This window comes from Eretmochelys imbricata, chromosome 5, assembly GCF_965152235.1.
Source record: "Eretmochelys imbricata isolate rEreImb1 chromosome 5, rEreImb1.hap1, whole genome shotgun sequence".
In the NCBI taxonomy this organism is placed as follows: Eukaryota; Metazoa; Chordata; order Testudines; family Cheloniidae; genus Eretmochelys; species Eretmochelys imbricata.
The window spans coordinates 89,338,820-89,360,509 of NC_135576.1; the positions used below are offsets into that span (position 1 = coordinate 89,338,820).

The 21,690-nt window shown below is 45.1% G+C and overlaps 1 protein-coding gene across 12 annotated transcripts in view; it reads right to left on the minus strand.

The window, feature by feature from the left end:
* The window catches only part of AOPEP (aminopeptidase O (putative)), a 389,108-nt gene that overhangs the window by 130,829 nt on the left and 236,589 nt on the right, over positions 1-21,690 (minus strand). For 11 of the 12 annotated variants that reach the window (XM_077817475.1, XM_077817474.1, XM_077817471.1 and 8 more), the window contains one exon: positions 3,364-3,424. In XM_077817475.1, the coding sequence (XP_077673601.1) occupies positions 3,364-3,424 (61 nt within the window). Of the gene's footprint in view, positions 1-3,363; positions 3,425-11,933; positions 12,347-21,690 lie in introns of those variants that run through there. The other variant, XM_077817480.1, reaches the window with a different exon arrangement.

The window sequence follows — 21,690 nt, forward strand, 5'->3', positions numbered from 1 at the left end:
TACCCGGCCCCTGAGCTCCTGGCCTGGGAAGCTTGCCCCCGGCCCCTCCCCTGCTGTTTTCCCTCCCCCAGAGCTTCAGCTCACTGCACTGCTGGCACAATGCTCTGGGCAGCGGGGCTGCGAGCTCCTAGGGCAGCACAGCTGCAGAGCCACGGCCTGACCTGGTGCTCAGTGCTGCACGGCACGGCTGCCTGTCCTGGTGCAGCCGCGCCACCAGCTACCGGTGCTCCAGGCAGCATGGTAAGGGGGCAGGGAGCGGGGGTTGGATAGAGGGCAAGGGAGTTTGGGGGGTGGCCAGGGGTGTGGATAGGGGTCGGTGCAGTCAGGGCAGGGAACAGGGGAGTTGAATGGGAGCATGGGTCCCAGACGGGCAGTCAGGAAGGAGAGGAGGGGTTGGGTGGGAGGTGGTGGGGGGCAGTCAGGTAATAGGGAACGGGGGGGGGAGTAGATGGGGCAGGGGTCCCGGGGGGGCAGTCAGGAAGGAGAGGGGGGTTCGGTGGGGGGCAGTTAGGGGCGGTGGGTCTGGGCACGGTCAGAGAGAAGGGTTGTTGGATGAGGCAGGGGTCCCGGGGGGCAGTCAAGAAGGAGAGGGGAGGTTGGATGGGGCAGGGAGTCCGGGGGCGGTCAGCGGACAGAGAGCAGCAGGGGTGGATGTGGCTGGGGTCACCGGGGGGCCGGGGGCCGGGCCATGCCTGGCTGTTTGGGGAGGCACAGCCTCCCCTAACCAGCCCTCCATACAATTTCAGAAACCCGATGAGGCTCTCAGGTCAAAAAGTTTGCCCCCCCCCACCCCCCGATGTAGCGTGTCTGTTCTCAGCTCTCCACTCACTCTCAGCATGCCATGCACTGAACTTGCTTCATCACTTTTCCCATCATGGCCTCAGCACTGTGGGAACATATAATGAAACAGGGAGAGAAATGCTGGGGGGGCGGGTAATAGAGATCTAGAGTTTAGGGGAAGAGCTGAAGCCTTCCTAGATCCCACACTGCGCAACTCTGATCTTCCTTCCTTTCTTCCCCTCATACTCCTGCGCTGCTCTGCAACCATCCTTTCCCCCTAGGAACAGCTGCGTCAAAGAGAGGGGTGAGCCTGGAGCCCTTTCCCCGCTGTTGAAGTCAGCTATGGGGAAGGGAGGGAGTTCTGGGTTCTTTCATTGATCAGGGAGCAGTGAAGGAAAGGGGAGCCCCCGAGTCCCCTTCCTCAGCCTTGTGGAGATACAACAGGGAGGAACTATGTAGGTAGGGAGTATTTGTAGGGGAGAGAGGGAGGCGGAGGAGGGCACAGATGGTTCTACTTCCCTTCTGATGGGGAAGATGCCCAATTTTTTCTTCTTATAGTTCTGGTGTCCATGTTTCTGAGTTCCTAGAGAGCAAAAATCCTTAATAATTGAGGAACCAAAGCAAAACTACATTTTTCTTCAGCAGAACTCTGGTCATTGAACTGGGTTTTCAAAAACAGTGTTTAGATGATCTCTTGCATTAATAAGAGTAATTGTTTAGGGTGTGTGCTGGCAGCTCAGTAGCTATGGCAGAGCACAGCCCTAAGGATGAAGGTTAGCAGAGAGGCAAAGCCACCATCCTATACATTCCCAACCCTCACACCTCCTGCACTGCTCTGGCACCCCCGCATTCCTCCCCCTCCCCACTGCTCCAAAATCACCATCACACCCAATATTCCATATGTCAGGACCAAAAAGGTGATAAGAATCTGAAAATGTTATGAGCAGCTCATGTTAGGGGACCTGTCTATCAGAAACACCTTGAACAAATAAGCCAACAATTCGCTTTCTTTTGATCACACTCAGTTCCACTGTTCAGGAAACCCATGAAGAGTATGAGTTATGATTACATTACCCTAATTGACTACTATAGTCCTTCATCTTCCCTCTATTTAATTAATGCTGATTTCCTTGACAATACTTCTAAAGTAAAATCAGAATCTGCATGTGGATTTTAGAGTACTTTAAAATGTCTTGGTTTCAGGGTAAAACTTCCAAAATGCACCCCTACAGAATGCAGGCAAAAGGGCAAAAGAGAACATACATAATACATTCTCTCAAAGCTGCCAATGGTAGTGCTCAAATTCATGGTGCATGGGTGCAGCTCATGTTCAATGAGCAGTGATAGTCACCCTGAGCTGCCTAATTACTGAGATACCACATTGCCTGCAAACCTTCTGGCTTCCAGAGAGCCCTAATCTTGCTGTACACATGCATTTCACTTTTTGTAGGCACTTCAGTTTGGCATGTGCTGACCTGGAGTTACAAACTTTACCCTTAAAACCTTTTTCAATATTGCTTCCCCAAGGGGACAGTGGGTACCATGAACTAGTTTAGATAAATCCCAAGCAACTGAGGTCAGTTTGGGAAAAATCAGAGCCAGAGGTTGAGCCTGAGGTGTGCACAAAAAGAGTTAGAAGAACCAGGTGATTTTGTAAAATGTTTTTTTAAGTTGACTCTCGGGAGACCCTGGCTCAAATGACCACAAATTTGGACCACTAACACAACCAATCACCCTCAAGAGACACAGCAAATTCAATCTGAATAATCGTGCAGATTTTAGAGAACTTACAATAGTCAACCTTTCAAGAGAAGTTTCAGAGTAACAGCCGTGTTAGTCTGTATTCGCAAAAAGAAAAGGAGTACTTGTGGCACCTTAGAGATTAACCAATTTATTTGAGCATGAGCTTTCGTGAGCTACAGCTCACTTCATCAGATGCATACCGTGGAAACTGCAGCAGACTTTATATATACACAGAGCTGTGTATATATAAAGTCTGCTGCAGTTTCCACGGTATGCATCTGATGAAGTGAGCTGTAGCTCACAAAAGCTCATGCTCAAATAAATTGGTTAGTCTCTAAGGTGCCACAAGTACTCCTTTTCTTTCAAGAGAAGTGATGCTCAACCTTAACTAGAGCAGAGGTGGGACTTCTCTATAACACACATAATTCATGTAACAGATTGGGAAGATCTGTGATCATACTCAACATTCATGAAATATCAAAGTACAGATAATTTCATATTTATTGACATTTCTGCTGTCAGTGTGGCTGTGACAGTAATTCACAAATTGACATAGGCAAACAATGTTCTTACATGTAGTGAATCTCATTACAGTACCTTACAGCACACTTTCCAATGATCACAATGTTTAATAATAAAATAAGGTTTCAAAGATTTTTGGCAGCTTGTTTGCAATGGATAACAAAAAGGTGAGTCCCATTCTATACAGTATAAAGGCATGCAGAGCAGATGTCATCAAAACAGAGATTTATTTTGTGTCATACCTGTGATTGTAGAGGCAGAGATTTGAACAAACAGTCATTGTCTGAAATCTATTGAGAAAAGATACTTTGCATTTACCTTTGGTATTCCGGAAGTGTCAAGCCAGGCCCCGATGATATTTTCAACCGATAGTCCATACCTTTAAAATAAAATTAAACTTGTTTCATGGAACATACATACACAAATATGTATATTTTCCAGAGAAAAACATGTAAAAATAGAATAAAAACCTTGTAGACTAAGCAGTAGTTTATAATTCAGTTCTTGTTCTTTTTAATTAACATTACCAGAGATGACACTTGCAAATTAAGACAGATCTGATTCTATGTTTTTCAAACTAAAATGATTAATTCAGTGACTATGAAAGCTGACAGAAAAAGTACAAGAAGCTAAGCTGCATTTATGAAACACATAAGCATGAGCAGGTGCTCTGTGGTTCTGTTTGTGTGGCTTTTCTGTTTCTCTTTTCTGAGAAAGAAACAAAGGGAGCAAAATTAACTGGAGATTGTCAAAAACAGTATTTTACTGAGGCAGCAATCAAAATGAAAGGAAAAAATGCCAGAGTTAAAACTGACATGAAGTCTGAACTGCCTTAGATGTACGGACTTTAAAATGTACTGCCGGACTTAAATCCTCCTTTAGGTTGGTAAGTATATATATTTGGACGTCAGCTTTTCTACACCTGTTTCTTTCCCTCATAACATTTATGGGTAAACTCACAATGCACTCTGAAACCATAACTGCTAAGAAAGGGAACAAACTGTTACATTTGAACTCAGTGGGACTGAGTTACTCAAGTACGTAAGTATTTGTATGATGAGGACCTAAATTTGCATCCTAAGTTACATGTACGCTTGCATGCTTCCCTGGATACTTGTCCATGTATTGCTAGCACACGTACCCTGGTACCCATACTGAGCATCCACATATGCTGTGCTAGTCATAGCTGTACACCGTGCACAGGAATATACTCATACCCACACTGCCCATTTTCAATGTGATGGTAGTGCTACTATTTCAAGGACAATATCCCACAGTCCTTTCTGTCACAGGAGACACTCTGGGAACTGCCTTGCTACATGTAGCTGGTACTGTATGCCACATTTGTCGACGGCAACTTCTGATCATCTCTCCCTTCTGCCAAACTTCATTGAAGACATGGAGCAAATCCCTGATGGTATGATTCTGCTTCAGCTTGTAGGACAAATGTTCATGCAGTCCAGTACCAGATGCTGGACAGAATGGGCCCAGAAAAATTTGAGATGCCTAAGATGGCTGATCAAAGGGGTAAATAAAAATCCACTGGGGTAACATGGAACACATGTTGAATGCTGGGATTACAACAGTATGCCCATGTGGGGAGTGCTGTTTCTAGTCCTAGAGAACTAGCATGGTGTGGTGGGACCACATAATCTTGGAAACCTGGGATGAAGACCATTTGCTACAGAACATCTGAATGAGGAAGCAGACATTCACGGAATTGTGCGAGCATCTTGCACCAACCCTCCAGCTCCAGACCACTCATTTTCAGAAAGTGCAAAAGTGGGTGGCTATTGCCCTTTGGAAGCTGGCAACAACCACAGGCTCCAACTTCTCCTGGCGCAGGTGGGTGCTCGCGCCCCTGCCCCACCCTTGGCCCTGCCCCAACTCCACCTTTGCCCCACTCCCATTCCAACCCCTTCTCCACAGTTCCCGCCCCAACTCCATCCCCTCCCTGCCTCCTCCCCTGAGCGCACCGCATTCCCTCTCCTCCCCCTCCCTCCCACAGCTTGTTACGCCGCAAAACAGCTCTTTTGCGGTGGCAAGCACTGGGAGGAGAAGTGGGGAAGGCATGCTCAGGGGAGGATGCGGCGGTGAGCTGGGTCGGGGAGCTGCCAGTGTGTGCAGAGCACCCACCAATTTTTCCCCATGGGTGCTCCAGCTCCAGAGCACCCATGGAGTCAGCGCCTAAGGCAGCAACTGGCAACCTGGTTGTTGGTTGCAAACCAGTTCTTGGATGGGAAGTCAACTGTTGGGGTGATGATCGTACAGGTTTGACATACTATCAGTACCCTGATCTACCCACGGGGAGTTGCCATAACCAAAGTCTCTGAAATTATAGTGGGATCTCAGAGGATGGGGTTTCCGAACTGTGCCAGAACCATCAATGAAACACACATCCCAATACTTTGTTCACCAAAAGGGACCAGTGAATATGTGATCCACAAAGGTTAGTATTCACCTGTTCTTCAAGGCTTAGTAGACCACAGGGATGGATTGATGAACACCAACATTGAACACACAGAAAAAGTTCATGATGCCAGGATACTAAGGAGGTGGGGATTGTACCACAGTGGAGAAGAATGGGCTTTATTTCCCAGAAGCGATGTGGTTACATACAGTTTTGCATACCTGCCCCTCATAAAGCCATATCCTGACATCACTGTCCCAAGAAAAAGTGAATTAAACTACAGACTGAATAGCTGCAGAATGAGAGTGGAGCGCACTTTTGTGCATTTGCAGGCTAAATACAAGGTCAACAGATAGTGTAGCATAAGTAGGTTTCAGAGTAACAGCCGTGTTCGTCTGTATTTGCAAAAAGAAAAGGAGTACTTGTGGCACCTTAGAGACTAACAAATTTATTTGAGCATAAGCTTTCGTGAGCTACAGCTCACAGATGAAGTAATACCCACCTGCTGAAGTAAAGAAACAGCTTGACAGAGCAAGAAGAGTACCCAGAAGTCACCTACTACAGGACAGGCCCAACAAAGAAAGTAACAGAATGCCACTAGCCGTCACCTTCAGCCCCAACTAAAACCTCTCCAGTGCATCATCAAGAATCTACATCCTATCCTGAAGGATGATCCCTCACTCTGACAGATCTTGGGAGACAGGCCAGTCCTCGCTTACAGACAGCCCCCCAATCTGAAGCAAATACTCACCAGCAACCACGCACCACACAACAAAAACACTAACCCAGGAACCCTTGCAACAAAGCCCATTGCCAACTCTGTCCACATATCTATTCAAGGGACACTATCATAGGACCTAATCACATCAGCCACACTATCAGAGGCTTGTTCACCTGCACATCTACCAATGTGATATATGCCATCATGTGCCAGCAATGCCCCTTTGCCATGTACATTGGCCAAACCGGACAGTCTCTATGCAAAAGAATAAATGGACACAAATCAGATGTCAAGAATTATAACATTCAAAAACCAGTCGGAGAACACTTCAACCGCCCTGGTCACTCAATTACTGACCTAAAAGTCGCAATTATTTAACAAAAAAACTTCAAAAACAGACTCCAACGAGAAACTGCAGAATTAGGCTTGAATAAAGACTGGGAGTGGATGAGTCATTACACAAACTAAAAACTATTTCCCCATGCTAATTTTTCGCCTACTGTTACTCACATCTTCTTGTCAACTGTTTGAAATGGGCCATCCTGATTATCACTACAAAAGTTTTTTTTTCTCCTGCTGATAATAGACCACCTTAATCGATGAGTCTCATTAGAGTTGGTATGGCCACCCCCATTTTTTCACGTTCTCTGTATGTATATATATTTTCCTAGTGTATTTTCCACTGCATACGTCTGATGAAGTGGGCTTTAGCCCACAAAAGCTTATGCTCAAATAAATTTGTTAGTCTCTAAGGTGTCACAAGTACTCCTCATTCTTTTTCCTAAACTTGAGGAAGAGCTCTATGTAGCTCGAAAGCTTGTCTCTCTCATCAACAGAGGTTGGTCCTCACACCTGGTCTAAAGCTTTCTCTACACTGGACTTTTGTCGGTCAAACTTTTGTTGTTCAGGGGTGTGAAAAAAACACACACATGAATTACATAAGTTTTACCGATCAAAACCACTGGTGTGAACCGTGCTTTGTCGGCGGGAGAACTCTCCTGCTGACAAAGCTACCGCTTCTCATTGGGGGTGGAATTATTTTTTTTCGGCAAGAGAGCTCTTTCCTGTCAAAAAGGAGTGGCTACTCTGTGCACATTTTAGCAGCACAGCTGTAGCAGCACAGCTGTGTCACTAAAAGGTGCGTAGTGTAGACAGAGCCTTAGGCCCCGCCTACACTGGCAAGTTTGTGCGCAGTAAAGCAGCTTTGAATGCTGTAACTCCTGAGGTGTACACACTGCCAAGCCACTTAGTGCGCAGAAACTGTGCAGATATAGTGCGCTAAAAAAACCACCTCTACGAGAGGCGTAGAGCTTTCTGCACTGTGGCTACAGGGCTGCGCTGCTAGTGTAGACACCGTGGTGATTACAGCACTGTGATTGGCCACTGGGAAGTGTCCCACAATGCCTGTTCTCACCTCTCTGGCCATCAGTTTGAACTCTACTGCCCTGCCCTCAGGTAACCAACCTTCAGCCCCACCCCATACATTCCTTTGCAAATTTGAAAGTCGCCTTTCTGTTTGCTCAGTGATGCATGTAGTGGTCTCAGCGCATCTTTCCAGGTGGCCATGCCTGCTCCACGCACCAGGCAATCCCCTGCTTGGAGCTCTGCCGAGCTGCTGGACCTCATTGGCATTTGGGAAGAGGAGGCTGTCCAGTCCCAGCTGCGCTCCAGCAGAAGGAATTATGATACCTACTGTGACGTTACTGACTTGAACTGGGACCAGATAGATCATTGTTGCAACCAAGGTCCTGTAGTGGCACCAAATCCTACATAAAGGGGGTCATATGAGGTGTCTAAGATAAGGTTATGGTTTGCTGGTTATGATTATGCTATCTATATGTGTGTATCATTTTTGTAGTTAAAGTTAAGAATATTGGCTCTATACTGTCTGTATTTCAATCTTATGATATGCTTCTTGGTGACATCCCAGACAAGTTGGTGTCAGCTCTGCCTAGCCTGCTTGATGGCCCATTAAGGACTATCAGCTATACAACTGACCCATTGAGAGAAGGCAGACACGCCTTATGACTCAGCAAGATATGCAGGGACATGCCTTTGGACAGAATTCTGAGGTTTTTCCATGCCATGTGATGGACAGCTTGTCTTTGGAACAAGTCCCCTGTGGATACTTCGTTGGCTTTGTTGCCAGTCGAGAGTGGACCGAGCCAGGAGGAGGCTATCTTGGATGAAGGGGGGAGGGGAACCAGAGGCAGAGGATGACTCGGAAGCCAGAGATGCATGCAGTCAGGAGCTCTTTTCTACCCTGGAGGAGCCTAACCTGTCACAACAGGAGGAGCTTGGTGAAGCGCAAACAAGAGAGGAGGCCCCTGGTAAGTGGATCTGATTTTGGGAATTGCTGAAGCCAGTTGTTGGGGGCAGGAGGGTTGCAGAAAGCAGGCTTGTCTCCTACCTCATGCCTAGTTTGAGCGGCGGAACAGGCTGTTGATACACTCCCTTACTTCACAGGAATCTCCCTCAGAGATCTGCAGGAAACTCTTGTTGAGATACTGAGCAATCCACTCCAGCAGGTTCCTCAGCAGAGCTGCTTTTTTTCTTGCCCCATTAATGGTAAGTTTCCCACACCACTGTACCTTCGTGGTGTGGGGGGAGGGGGACACCATAGCTGCATACAGGCTAGCCGCATAGGGGCCAGGACGGAAGCCACAGGCTTGGAGAAGACCCTTCCTTGATTCCCTGCTCACCCTCAGCAGTGAGATATCTTCCATAGTGATCACCTCATGTTGAAAGTGTGGGGACAGGAATGATTAACAGGCCGCCCCTAAAGTGCTGGCTCTGCCCAAGCGCCCAAGTGTACAGCAGGGTCTGGAAACAGTGATTTACCCTGTCCCTGTGGCTACTCACCATTTTGGGGGTCTTGTGGCTTATGTGTGCTTGCCTGGGGTCAGCCAGTTAGTGATAGGTGTGTGAGTACTGGCTGTGTTTTAAAGCACTGAAACAGTGTTGTCTGTGTTGCAAACAATACTGCTTCTGTAATGTTGCATTTAAACTTCACAGAGATGACCTTGGGAGCACTGCCTCCCTCTTTGTTATCAGTGGCAGAATGGTTGCGAAGAATTAGAAAGCGTCCAAGAAGAACTAAGGAGGACTTTATGTGTGATGTTATGATGCACTGTGCCACCAAGAAAAAGGAACTGAAGGAGTGGCGGGACAGCAAGAAGAGGTACCGAAAGGAGAATTCGGCACACCAGAAAGAAGCCACAGAGCAGCTCTTAAACGTTATGGAACACCAAGCGGACATGCTCCAGGCGATACAAGCTCTTCAAACCGAGCAGCTCCACGCCCGCCCTCCCCTGCAGCCGCTGTCACAAAACTCTTTCCCATGAGCTCCCCCACACACCACCAACACACTCTTATCAACCTCTTGGCTCCACTCTCTACCTGCAGCATTCCACTCCTCACAGTCCAGCAGTGTGGACTCCCACTACTCACTGCACTCAACACCCATCCATCTTCAGTTTGGCCCTACTGAAGTACAGCACCCGCTGCATCGTACTCCAAAGGAGAAGGTTGGGTATGATCCCTGGACATACACAAATCTGTAGTCATCCCGGGACCCCTCCTCCTCTTGAGACCTTCCATTTCCACATTCCTTCCATTCCCCCCTCCCTGTTGATGATTTTTTTCATTTGACTCTCTCCTCTGGTTGTTATCTTTCAATAAAATAATTGTGTTTATTCTTTACTCTATTAAGTGAAAGCAAAAAGAGCACTGCAAAGCAACACAAAATTATGTTAAGGCCCCTTCTTGCATCACGTGCACCATTTACCTCCTAGCATTACAAGCACTGCAATCCCGAGCATAGCAACAAATATTAGTGGCTTTCAGCTTCAAATTGCTGCCTCAAAGCATCCCTGATCCTTATGGCCCCGCACTGTGCCCCTCCAATAGCTCTGGTCTCCGGCTGTTCAAACTCAGCCTCCAGGTGCTGAGCCTCTGCAGTCCAGCCCTGAGTGAAGCTTTCACCCTTCCCTTCACAAATATTATGGAGCGTACAGCACACGGCTATAAGAATAGGAATATTGCCATCAGCCATGTCCAGCTTCCCATACAGGCATCGCCAGCGGGCTTTTAAACGGCCGAATGCATACTCCACAGTCATTCTGCACTTGCTCAGCCTGTTGTTGAACTGCTCCTTGCTGCTGTCAAGTTGCCCCGTGTATGGCTTCATGAGCCACGGCATTAAGGGGTAAGTGGGGTCTCGCAGGATCACAATCGCCACACGCTTCTCCAGCAACCTGGCAGCTCTCATTCTCATGTCCTTGTGCCACAGGGGTTGGTACGAGCTCATCACACAGTCCCATGAATGTGGCTTTCCTCATACAAAAGTTCTGCAGCCAGTGCTCGTCATTCCAGACGTGCATCACAATGTGATCTCACCACTCAGTGCTTGTTTCCCAAGCCCAAAAGCAATGTTCCACTGTGGTCAGCACCTCTGTGAATGCCCAAGTAATCTCGTGTCATAGCTACTAGATGTGGTGAGATCAATGTCGCATGCCTCTTGCCTTTGTAGTTTAAGGAATAACTCCATTGCCACTCGTGACGCTTTGGTCAGTGCGAGCATCATTCTTGTCAACAGCTCTGGATCGATTCCATCAGCCAGGAAGAGGCAGGGCATGCAGTACACAAACAGTTGAAAGATGGAGCCAAATGTGGATGGAAGCACAGGGATTGCTGGGATGAGAACCAATGCATCACAGGGTACTGGGACAGGACCCAGGATGCCCCGTGTCCCCTTCCGCCTTCCCACATGTCTTAGTGGCAAGAGAGAAAGAGGTACTCTGTGGGATAGCAGCCCAGAGTGCACCGCTCCGAATAGCACTGCAAGTGTGAACATGCTATTGCGCAGCCAGCTGTCAGTGTGAACACACAACAGTGGTTTTCCTTCAGCACTCTCTGAGTGGCACTGTAACTTTGCCAGTGTAGACATGCCCAAACTGAAATCCAGGTTTTCTCACCCTCCACCCCCCACACAAATTCACTCTCAAATTCAAATTTTGTGTGGGGGGGGTGGAGGGTGAGAAAACCTGGATTTGTGCTGGAAATGGCCTAACCTGATGATTACTTTAGATAAGCTATTACCAGCAGGACAGTGGGGTGGGAGGAGGTATTGTTTCATATTCTCTGTGTATATATAAAGTCTGCTGCAGTTTCCACGGTATGCATCTGATGAAGTGAGCTGTAGCTCACGAAAGCTCATGCTCAAATAAATTGGTTAGTCTCTAAGGTGCCACAAGTACTCCTTTTCTTTTTGCGAATACAGACTAACACGGCTGTTACTCTGAAACCTTTCTTCACAGTGTTTTCTCACACCATTGCTCACAGCACTTATTAGCTACTATGCATTAGTACTCCCTTTGCAAGTGGTGACACTTTGGTTGGAGTAGGGGAGGAGTAGATCAGGAAAGCCATCATTCAATGTTAAGTATCTTCACTGTTAATTTCCTTTTGTTCCCTTTCTCTGTATTGTCAATTAAGTAATTAACAAAGCATTCTGGTGCTTTGGGCAGCAACAGTTATTTCACAGCTTAGTTCATGAAGCCTGATTTGGGTTTTTTTGTATGTTTGTTTTGTTTGTTTCACGCTAGGAAATTCACAGATGTGGGGGGAAGGGATGGAAAGGACAGGATTCAATGCATTTCTTTGACACCACACATTTACAGAAATCACAGGCATGCTGTGAATCCTGCTGACCCATCCCAAACGTGTGAGAAATATCACATTGACTATGCCAGTGAAGTGAACAGTAAATTTTATTTACAGACATACATCGAACACAGAGCTAAAATGGTTTGTAAAAAGAGAAAATGAACAAAAAACCTGGTCAAATTTCCCGAGAAGAGGGCAAACATTACTGCCTGTGGACATGTCTTCTTGCCCTCGCCCTTCCCCTGACAAGAGGGGAGAACTGTGAAAACTGGGACATCTCCTGCATGGAGTTTGGGGGCCAAACACAGGCTGGGCTAGAGGGACTGAACTGGGCTCATCGTTCCCCTCTTGCATGCTGGGTTGGGGAGTTCCCCAGTGAGGGATTTCGGGTGCTCATGAACGATGTTATGCCAGGCATCCAGCATGCTTCTTCCTGGGGGACCGAGGGTGGATTCACCACCTCAGCAGTGGGCTGGGTGGCAAGAAGGAGGTACAGACTGTTCCTGGAGAGGAGCAGAGGCCATTAATTTTCTCCACATTTCTATGACACAGATACATATTGTTACACCTAGTTAGGAAAACTGAGACACAGAAAAGTTATCAGACTGCTTGTCCTGGAACCCACAAGGGTGAGGCAATCTTGATTTAGTCTTATACTGAGCATAAGATCTGATCCAAGAGGTGAATATAGCAGAGCCACACAGTCATAGCAACCATAATGTAATTAAATTTAACATCCTTGTAGGGGGAAAAAATGCTAAAGAAACCCATCACAGTAGCATTTAAGTTCAAACCAAGGACCAACACAAAAATGAGGAAGCTAGTTAAATGGAAATTAAAAGATACACTTCACAAGGGTGAAATACCTGTGAGCTGCATAGAGACTATTTCAAAACACCATAATAAACTAAATGTATACCCCAAATAAAAAAACCCAGTAAGACACCACTGTGGCTAAAAAGCATAATAAAAGAGGCAGTTAGAGGCAAAAAGACATAATTTAAAAACTGGAAATAAAATCCTAGCGAGGAAAATAGAAAGGAGCATAAACTCTGACAAGTCAAGTGTAAAAGTACAATAAGACAGGCCAAGAAAGAATTTTAAGAGCAACTAGCTAAAGACAAAAAAAAATGAACAGCAAATTTTTTTTTTACATATATCAGAAGCATGAAATCTGTCGAACACTCAGGGAAGGAAGTGAAGACCATTGCAGAGAAGCTAAATGAATTCTTTGCCTCAGTCATCATTGCAGAAGATGTGGGGGAAATCCCCTCACCTCAGCCATTTTTTTCAGATGACAAATCTGAATTGTCCCTATTTGAGGTACGATAGAGGTGGTTTTGGAACACACTGTTAAATTAAATAGTAATAAAAGTCACCAGGACTAGATGGTATTCACCCAAGAGTTCTGAAGGAACTCAAATGTGAAATTGCAGAACTACTAACTGTAGTATGTAACCCATTGCTTAAATCAACCTCTGTACCAGATGACTGGAGGGTAGCTAATGTAACGTCAATTTTCAAAAAAGACTCCAGAGGTGATCCAAGCAATTTCAGGCCAGTAAGCCTAACTTCAGTCCCAGGGAAATTGAAACTATAATATAGCACAGAATGATTACATACATAGATAAACACGATACGTTGGGGAAGAATTGACATGGCCTTTGTAGATTGGCCTCACCAATCTACTCAAATTCTTTGAGAGTGCCAACAAGCAAGTGGACAAAGGTGATACACTTGTACTTGGACTTTCAGAAAGCCTCTGAAAAGGTCCCTCACCAAAGGTTCTTAAGCAAAGTAAGCAGTCATGGGATAAGTGGGAAGATCATCTCATGGATCAGTAACTGGTTAAAAGATAGGCAACAGAGGGTAAGAATAAATGGTCAATTTTCACAACTGAGAGAGGTAAATAGCAGGCTCTCCCAAAAATCTATACTGGAACCAGTACTGCACAACATATTCATAAATTATCTAGGAAAAGAGGTAAAGCAGTGAGGCAGCAAAGTTTGCAAACGATACAAAATTACTTAAAATAGTTAAGCCCAAAGCTGACTGTGAAGAGTTACACAGGGATCTCACTAAAGTTGGTGATTAGGCAACAAAATGGCAGATGAAATTCAATGTTGATAAATGCAAAGTAATGCATGTAATCCCAATTATTCATACAAAATGATGGGGTCTAAATTACCTGTTATCACTTAAGAAACTCATCATGGACATTTCTCTGAAAACATCCACTCAATGTGCAATGGCAGTCAAAAAAGCTAGCAGAAGGTTAGGAACCACCAGGAAAAGAATAGATAATAAAACAGAAAAAAACATAATGCCACTATTTAAATCCATGGTATGCCCACCCTTGAATACTGCATGCAGTTCACCTCATCTCAAAAAAGATATATTAAAATTGGTAATACAGAGAATGCAAACAAAAATGATCAGAGGCATGGAACAGCTTCCATACAAAAAGAGATTAAAAAGAATGGGACTGTTCAGTGGGGAGATATGATAGAGGTTTATAAAATCATGAATGGTGTGGAGAAAAAGTGCTACTCCTCCACTTAATACAAGAACTAGGGGTCACTCCTCGACATTAAAAGTCAGAGGCAGAGACTGGAATAGACCCAAGGAGCCATTATTCACAGTCTGTATCTTAACTGCTTTGCAACATAAGGGAAACACCTTGACTGCTCATAAATATTTAGGTAACTAGCCAAGTTAAAAAGAAAAAGAAATCTTGGAATGCCCAAAGGCTTTAGTTGTTGATGCTACTGTTTATAACTGTAGCACTTTTCCAGACATGTAGGTTACTTCTTGAGTTAGATGCAACAAACCAAAGAAAATGTAAGAGGAAAGACTTTGCTTTCAGAATTTCTGGCTTACATGACTTCAGCTGCGCACCATCACATCTCAGTGCCTCCCGAGCATAGGAGGAAAAAAATGGTGGGTGCTGAGCACCCACCGGCAGCCAGCTCTCCTTCCCCCTACCATTCGCTGATCATAACCTCCCTATCTCTCCCAGGGCCTCCTGCCCACTGCAGATCAGCTGTTCTGCGGTGTGCAGGAAGGGCTTGGGGGGAGGGGAGAGGGCAGGGCATGCTTGGGGAAGAGGGTGAAATGGAGCAGGAAGAGACAGGGCAGGGTAGGGTTTAAGGGGTGGAGTGGGGGCAGGGCACGGTGGGGGGGAAGGGGCACAGGTTTGGGGGAAGGGGTGGAGTGGGAGCGGGGCCTGGGGCAGAGCCGGGTGTCGCGCACCCCCCAGCACATTAGAAAGTTGGTGCTGCTGCTCCCAAGTATTTATAAATTTACTCTCACAACACCCCTGTGAGGTAAGAAAATATTATTATCACCATTTCTCATAGGCGGAACTGAGACACGCATACTCTGAAAATCCAGATGAGATTCTGCCACCCTTACTCACAATGCATAATATGTTATTGTGCAGAAAGTCCCACTGAAATCAGTGTGACTATTTGATGAATAAAGTACTGTTCACTGTGACTAAAGGTGGCAGATTCTGTCCCAAAGGGGAAGTCAATGGACTACTCATATGTAACCGTTCAACAATATGAATAGGAGGTTCACAAGCTGATCCTGACTAACGTCCTCACCATCACATAGGAAGTCTATGGTAGAGCCAGGAATTGAACCCAGATCTCCTAATGCCTTACCCATAAGAGAATCCTTCCTCAGATTTGTCACTTTGTGTCTTTCAGTAGCTAGGGTATTCCCAAATACCTGGGATATCACAGCATGCGAATCATCTCTAGAAATTAATGGGAAGGAACTAGGGAAAAAGGGAGCAAGGTGGATGAAATTAAAGAAGTATAGATGTATTTCTGTTTCATGCCATACTATTTGAAAGCTTGTCTGCAATGCTTTAGTTATTTGCACAGGATGGTGAAAGGGGATGAAGCCTTTTGTGGTGGGAATCCACGGCCATCCACTCCCGAGAAAATGTTTTGATAATACATGCTAGTGAGAGCAATCTGGTACATTCCACAGCAAAAAAAAAAAACAACAACTTTTCTTCAAAAGTTCAGGGATAAATTCACCCCAAGGCAGAGTGGTTTAGCAGTATTAAGGAGAGGGATGAACTCAGGCACAGGCAAAGATATCCCCCCAAATCAATAGAAGTAATTGCTTACCTGTACTAAAATTTTCTTTTAACTTATAAGACAACAGACTGTGCTATGAACAGATATTTTTTGCTCAGATCATGTGGTTCAAATAATCACTGCAGTCAAACAAAAGCATTTCCACTTAGCCAGCCTGAACTTTCAAGAAATTACAATTCTGCATGTCCGATCATTACGGAAATTGATTTTTTTTCACAGATAACCAAGAGTACATTAAACATAGGCACTACATTTGTACAAGGTAGCATTCTACATTTAGGTTAATTATTTAAAACCAGATTTGACCAGCTTTTAAAGGTCCCTGGCTATTTGTTCACATCTTTTGGGTTTAGAGCATTTAACTGTTAGGTCCCTTAGACTCAGCATGCCCTTTCTATCTGTCACTGGTGCTAACGTGATTCCAGCATTCAGACCTCACCTTCAACTCCTGTGGTTTGGATAATCCACAATAATCAGAGCTATTGTTTGCAATTATGTACACCCACATGATCCTATATTGTTGCATTATGTAGAAATTTAGGATGCAATACAGTACAAGTGTTTTATTATGAAAAATTAAATAATAAATACTATTCTGAGACAGATAAATTCAGAACATTGAAATAAGTGGGAAGCAATACAGTTTATTAAAGAAATTACACTGTATACAATTATTAACTTGAATTTCAGGCTGGTTAATTGGGAAGGCTGAAGGTTCCCTATTATGTTATTTCTAATTTTACATATTGATTTCATTTCATGCCCAACATTTGCCTTTTTTCTGTTTCTAAGAAGATAGCCAAGTATATAGTTGTGATCAGAAAAGTGACTGTAAAATTGGTACCTTCTAATTCAACAGATTTGCCTTCCATATATATATTATGGGTCAAATCTATTGTCTTTATTTTTACAGATTAAATTAAAATTTTTACTTTTTTCCTCAATCTTGTTAACACTGCAGAATCAACACAGCATTCAAAGAAAGTGAGCTGGATACTGTTATATCTCATGCATCATCATCAGAATTACTGACAACATTCCAACTGCAGAATCTTTATTACCGCTGTTGCAAAAGTCAGAAAGAGTACAAACTGACTTTTAGATTCTAAACTGAGTTAGGGAAAAAAAACCTCTTACTTGTAAATAGAGTATATTTGATCTGGTTTTCATTAACAGACAATAAACACAGAACCCCATAATGACAATTTTACAGCAGCTTTTAGAGAACAGCCATACTATAAGGGTAAGATTTTCTTGTAAAAATCAATGCAAAATAATGACATTTCATGTGCAGCAGCTTTACAGTGCCTATGTCTTAGTTTAGCTTTCTCTGAGTTCAGAGCCAGCAGCAGGACATTTCAAAACACTGTCTTTGAAATGAGTTTATGACACTGTTCAGCCACCATACTAATCTAGGGAAAAAATGAAGCTAAGAAGTTGCTCAGATTGTACTGAAACTCTAATGCTGCCTATTTTTAAACGTTACTACCGTGGCTGATCCTTTTGATTTGGGCTCCCCCCACATTTCAATTAATCCAGATAGCACATGTTAAAGTAGAACATGCCTTGTCTCCACTAGTTTTAGAACATATTAGCAACATATTACACATAGATTACTGCAGCACAAACCACATCTTAGAGGAAGCACATACACCATGATATTTATAGAACCCTCAATTCGATGCATCTGATGAAGTGGGTTTTAGCCCTCGAAAACTTATGCCCAAATACATTTGTTAATCTCTAAGGCTTGGTCTACACTGCGGGGGAGGGGAGGGAAATCGATCTAAGTTACGCAACTTCAGCTACGGTGTCTTCACTGCAGTAAGTAGACGGCTGATGCTCTCCCATCGACTCCGCTTGTGCCTCTTGCCCTGGTGGAGTAATGGAATCAATGGGAGAGCGCTCGGCGGTCGATTTATCACGTCTAGACTAGACGCGATAAATTGACCCCCACTGGATCGATTGCAGCCTGTTGATCCACCGGGTAATGTAGACAAGCCCTAAGGTGCCACAAGGACTCCTCGTTGTTTTTGCTGATACAGACTAACAAGGCTACCACTCTGAAATCAATTCAGAAAAGCATCCCTATTCAGAGAGGACACTTACCACATCTTTAAATCCCATTGATATGAAGTCATTTAAGTTTCGTGCTTAAATGATTTCCTGAACTGGGACAAAAGAAAAGACGATGGGTGGTCTTGTGGCTAAGGTACTAGACTGGGACTTGGGTTCACTTCTCAGCTCTGCCACAGAATTCCTGTGAGATCTTGGGAAAGTCACAATCTCCATATACTAGGTTCCCCTTCTATAAAATGGAGGTAATACTTCCTTTTACCTACCCTTTGTCTATCAATTTAGACTGTAAAAGCCTCAAACTAGGGATGATCTATTAATGTGTACTTGCCCCAACAGAATGAGGCCCCATTCTAAGATGAGGTCCCTAGATATTACTGTAATACAATTATTAATCAGAATTAGTATTATCATAAAAAGGCTTTAAATAGCGGACTTTCATCCCAAAGCACTTAACAAACTTTACATATAGCAATCACTTCACTAACAAGGAAATGCAGCCACCCCTATGGTGGAACATGGCAGCTGTTAAAAGTGCACATTAAAAATATATAACAGTTTACTAAAGGAGGATAAGAAGTCTGCCATATCCAATTGAAAATACTGTATAAGTATGTCTTTTTATTTCTTCAACTGGATCCTGACGCAGGGAAGAAAGGTAAGCAGCAGGATACGGACCCTGGACTTCAGGAAAGCAGACTTCGACTCCCTCAGGGAACGGATGGCCAGGATCCCCTGGGGGACTAACTTGAAGGGGAAAGGAGTCCAGGAGAGCTGGCTGTATTTCAAGGAATCCCTGTTGAGGTTACAGGGACAAACCATCCCGATGAGTCGAAAGAATAGTAAATATGGCAGGCGACCAGCTTGGCTTAATGGTGAAATCCTAGCGGATCTTAAACATAAAAAAGAAGCTTACAAGAAGTGGAAGGTTGGACATATGACCAGGGAAGAGTATAAAAATATTGCTCGGGCATGTAGGAATGAAATCAGGAGGGCCAAATCGCACCTGGAGCTGCAGCTAGCGAGAGATGTCAAGAGTAACAAGAAGGGTTTTTTCAGGTATGTTGGCAACAAGAAGAAAACCAAGGAAAGTGTGGGCCCCTTACTGAATGAGGGAGGCAACCTAGTGACAGAGGATGTGGAAAAAGCTAATGTACTCAATGCTTTTTTTGCCTCTGTTTTCACTAACAACGTCAGCTCCCAGACTGCTGCGCTGGGCATCACAAAATGGGGAAGAGATGGCCAGCCCTCTGTGGAGATAGAGGTGGTTAGGGACTATTTAGAAAAGCTGGACGTGCACAAGTCCATGGGGCCGGACGAGTTGCATCCGAGAGTGCTGAAGGAATTGGCGGATTGGCCATTATCTTTGAAAACTCGTGGCGAACCGGGGAAGTCCCGGATGACTGGAAAAAGGCTAATGTAGTGCCAATCTTTAAAAAAGGGAAGAAGGAGGATCCTGGGAACTACAGGCCAGTCAGCCTCACCTCAGTCCCTGGAAAAATCATGGAGCAGGTCCTCAAAGAATCAATCTTGAAGTACTTGCATGAGAGGAAAGTGATCAGGAACAGCCAGCATGGATTTACCAAGGGAAGGTCATGCCTGACTAATCTAATCGCCTTTTATGATGAGATTACTGGTTCTGTGGATGAAGGGAAAGCAGTGGATGTATTCTTTCTTGACTTTAGCAAAGCTTTTGACACGGTCTCCCACAGTATTCTTGTCAGCAAGTTAAGGAAGTATGGGCTGGATGAATGCACTATAAGGTGGGTAGAAAGCTGGCTAGATTGTCGGGCTCAACGGGTAGTGATCAATGGCTCCATGTCTAGTTGGCAGCCGGTATCAAGTGGAGTGCCCCAAGGGTCGGTCCCGGGGCCGGTTTTGTTCAATATCTTCATAAATGATCTGGAGGATGGTGTGGATTGCACTCTCAGCAAATTTGCGGATGATACTAAACTGGGAGGAGTGGTAGATACGCTGGAGGGGAGGGATAGGATACAGAAGGACCTAGACAAATTGGAGGATTGGGCCAAAAGAAATCTGATGAGGTTCAATAAGGATAAGTGCAGGGTCCTGCACTTAGGATGGAAGAATCCAATGCACCGCTACAGACTAGGGACCGAATGGCTAGGCAGCAGTTCTGCGGAAAAGGACCTAGGGGTGACAGTGGACGAGAAGCTGGATATGAGTCAGCAGTGTGCCCTTGTTGCCAAGAAGGCCAATGGCATTTTGGGATGTATAAGTAGGGGCATAGCGAGCAGATCGAGGGATGTGATCGTTCCCCTCTATTCGACATTGGTGAGGCCTCATCTGGAGTACTGTGTCCAGTTTTGGGCCCCACACTACAAGAAGGATGTGGATAAATTGGAGAGAGTCCAGCGAAGGGCAACAAAAATGATTAGGGGTCTAGAACACATGACTTATGAGGAGAGGCTGAGGGAGCTGGGATTGTTTAGCCTGCAGAAGAGAAGAATGAGGGGGGATTTGATAGCTGCTTTCAACTACCTGAAAGGGGGTTCCAAAGAGGATGGCTCTAGACTGTTCTCAATGGTAGCAGATGACAGAACGAGGAGTAATGGTCTCAAGTTGCAGTGGGGGAGGTTTAGATTGGATATTAGGAAAAACTTTTTCACTAAGAGGGTGGTGAAACACTGGAATGCGTTACCTAGGGAGGTGGTAGAATCTCCTTCCTTAGAGGTTTTTAAGGTCAGGCTTGACAAAGCCCTGGCTGGGATGATTTAACTGGGAATTGGTCCTGCTTCGAGCAGGGGGTTGGACTAGATGACCTTCAGGGGTCCCTTCCAACCCTGATATTCTATGATTCTACGATTCTATGAAAGCACATGTGTTATGTATGTAATGTTAACAGCAAGGTTTACCCTGAAAGAGTGTAGCAACTGTTTTATAAAATGTGTCTTTTTAAATACCGCTGTCCCTTTTTTTTTCTCCACCAGCTGCATGTGTTTCAATGATCACAGGATCTTCTCCTTCCCAGAGGCTAGTGAAGCTTAGAAAGAAAAAAAAACGCACTCGCGATGAAATGTTCTCCAAGCTCATGCTGTCCTCCCACACTGACAGAGCACAGACGAATGCGTGGAGGCAAATAATGTCAGAGTGCAGGAAAGCACAAAATGACCGGGAGGAGAGGTGGCCGGCTGAAGAGAGTAAGTGGCGGGCTGAAGAGAGGGCTGAAGCTCAAATGTGGCGGCAGCATGATGAGAGGAGGCAGGATTCAATGCTGAGGCTGCTGGAGGACCAAACCAGTATGCTCCAGTGTATGGTTGAGCTGCAGCAAAGGCAGCTGGAGCACAGACTGCCACTACAGCCCCTGTGTAACCAACCGCCCTCCTCCCCAGGTTCCATAGCCTCCACACCCAGACGCCCAAGAACGCGGTGCGGGGGCCTCCGGCCAACCAGCCACTCCACCACAGAGGATTGCCCCCAAAAAAAGAAGGCTGTCATTCAATAAATTTTAAAGTTGTAAACTTTTAAGTGCTGTGTGGCATTTTCCTTCCCTCCTCCACCACCCCTCCTGGGCTACCTTGGTAGTCATCCCCCTATTTGTGTGATGAATGAATAAAGAATGCATGAATGTGAAGCAACAATGACTTTATTGCCTCTGCAAGCGGTGATTGAAGGGAGGAGGGGTGGGTGGTTAG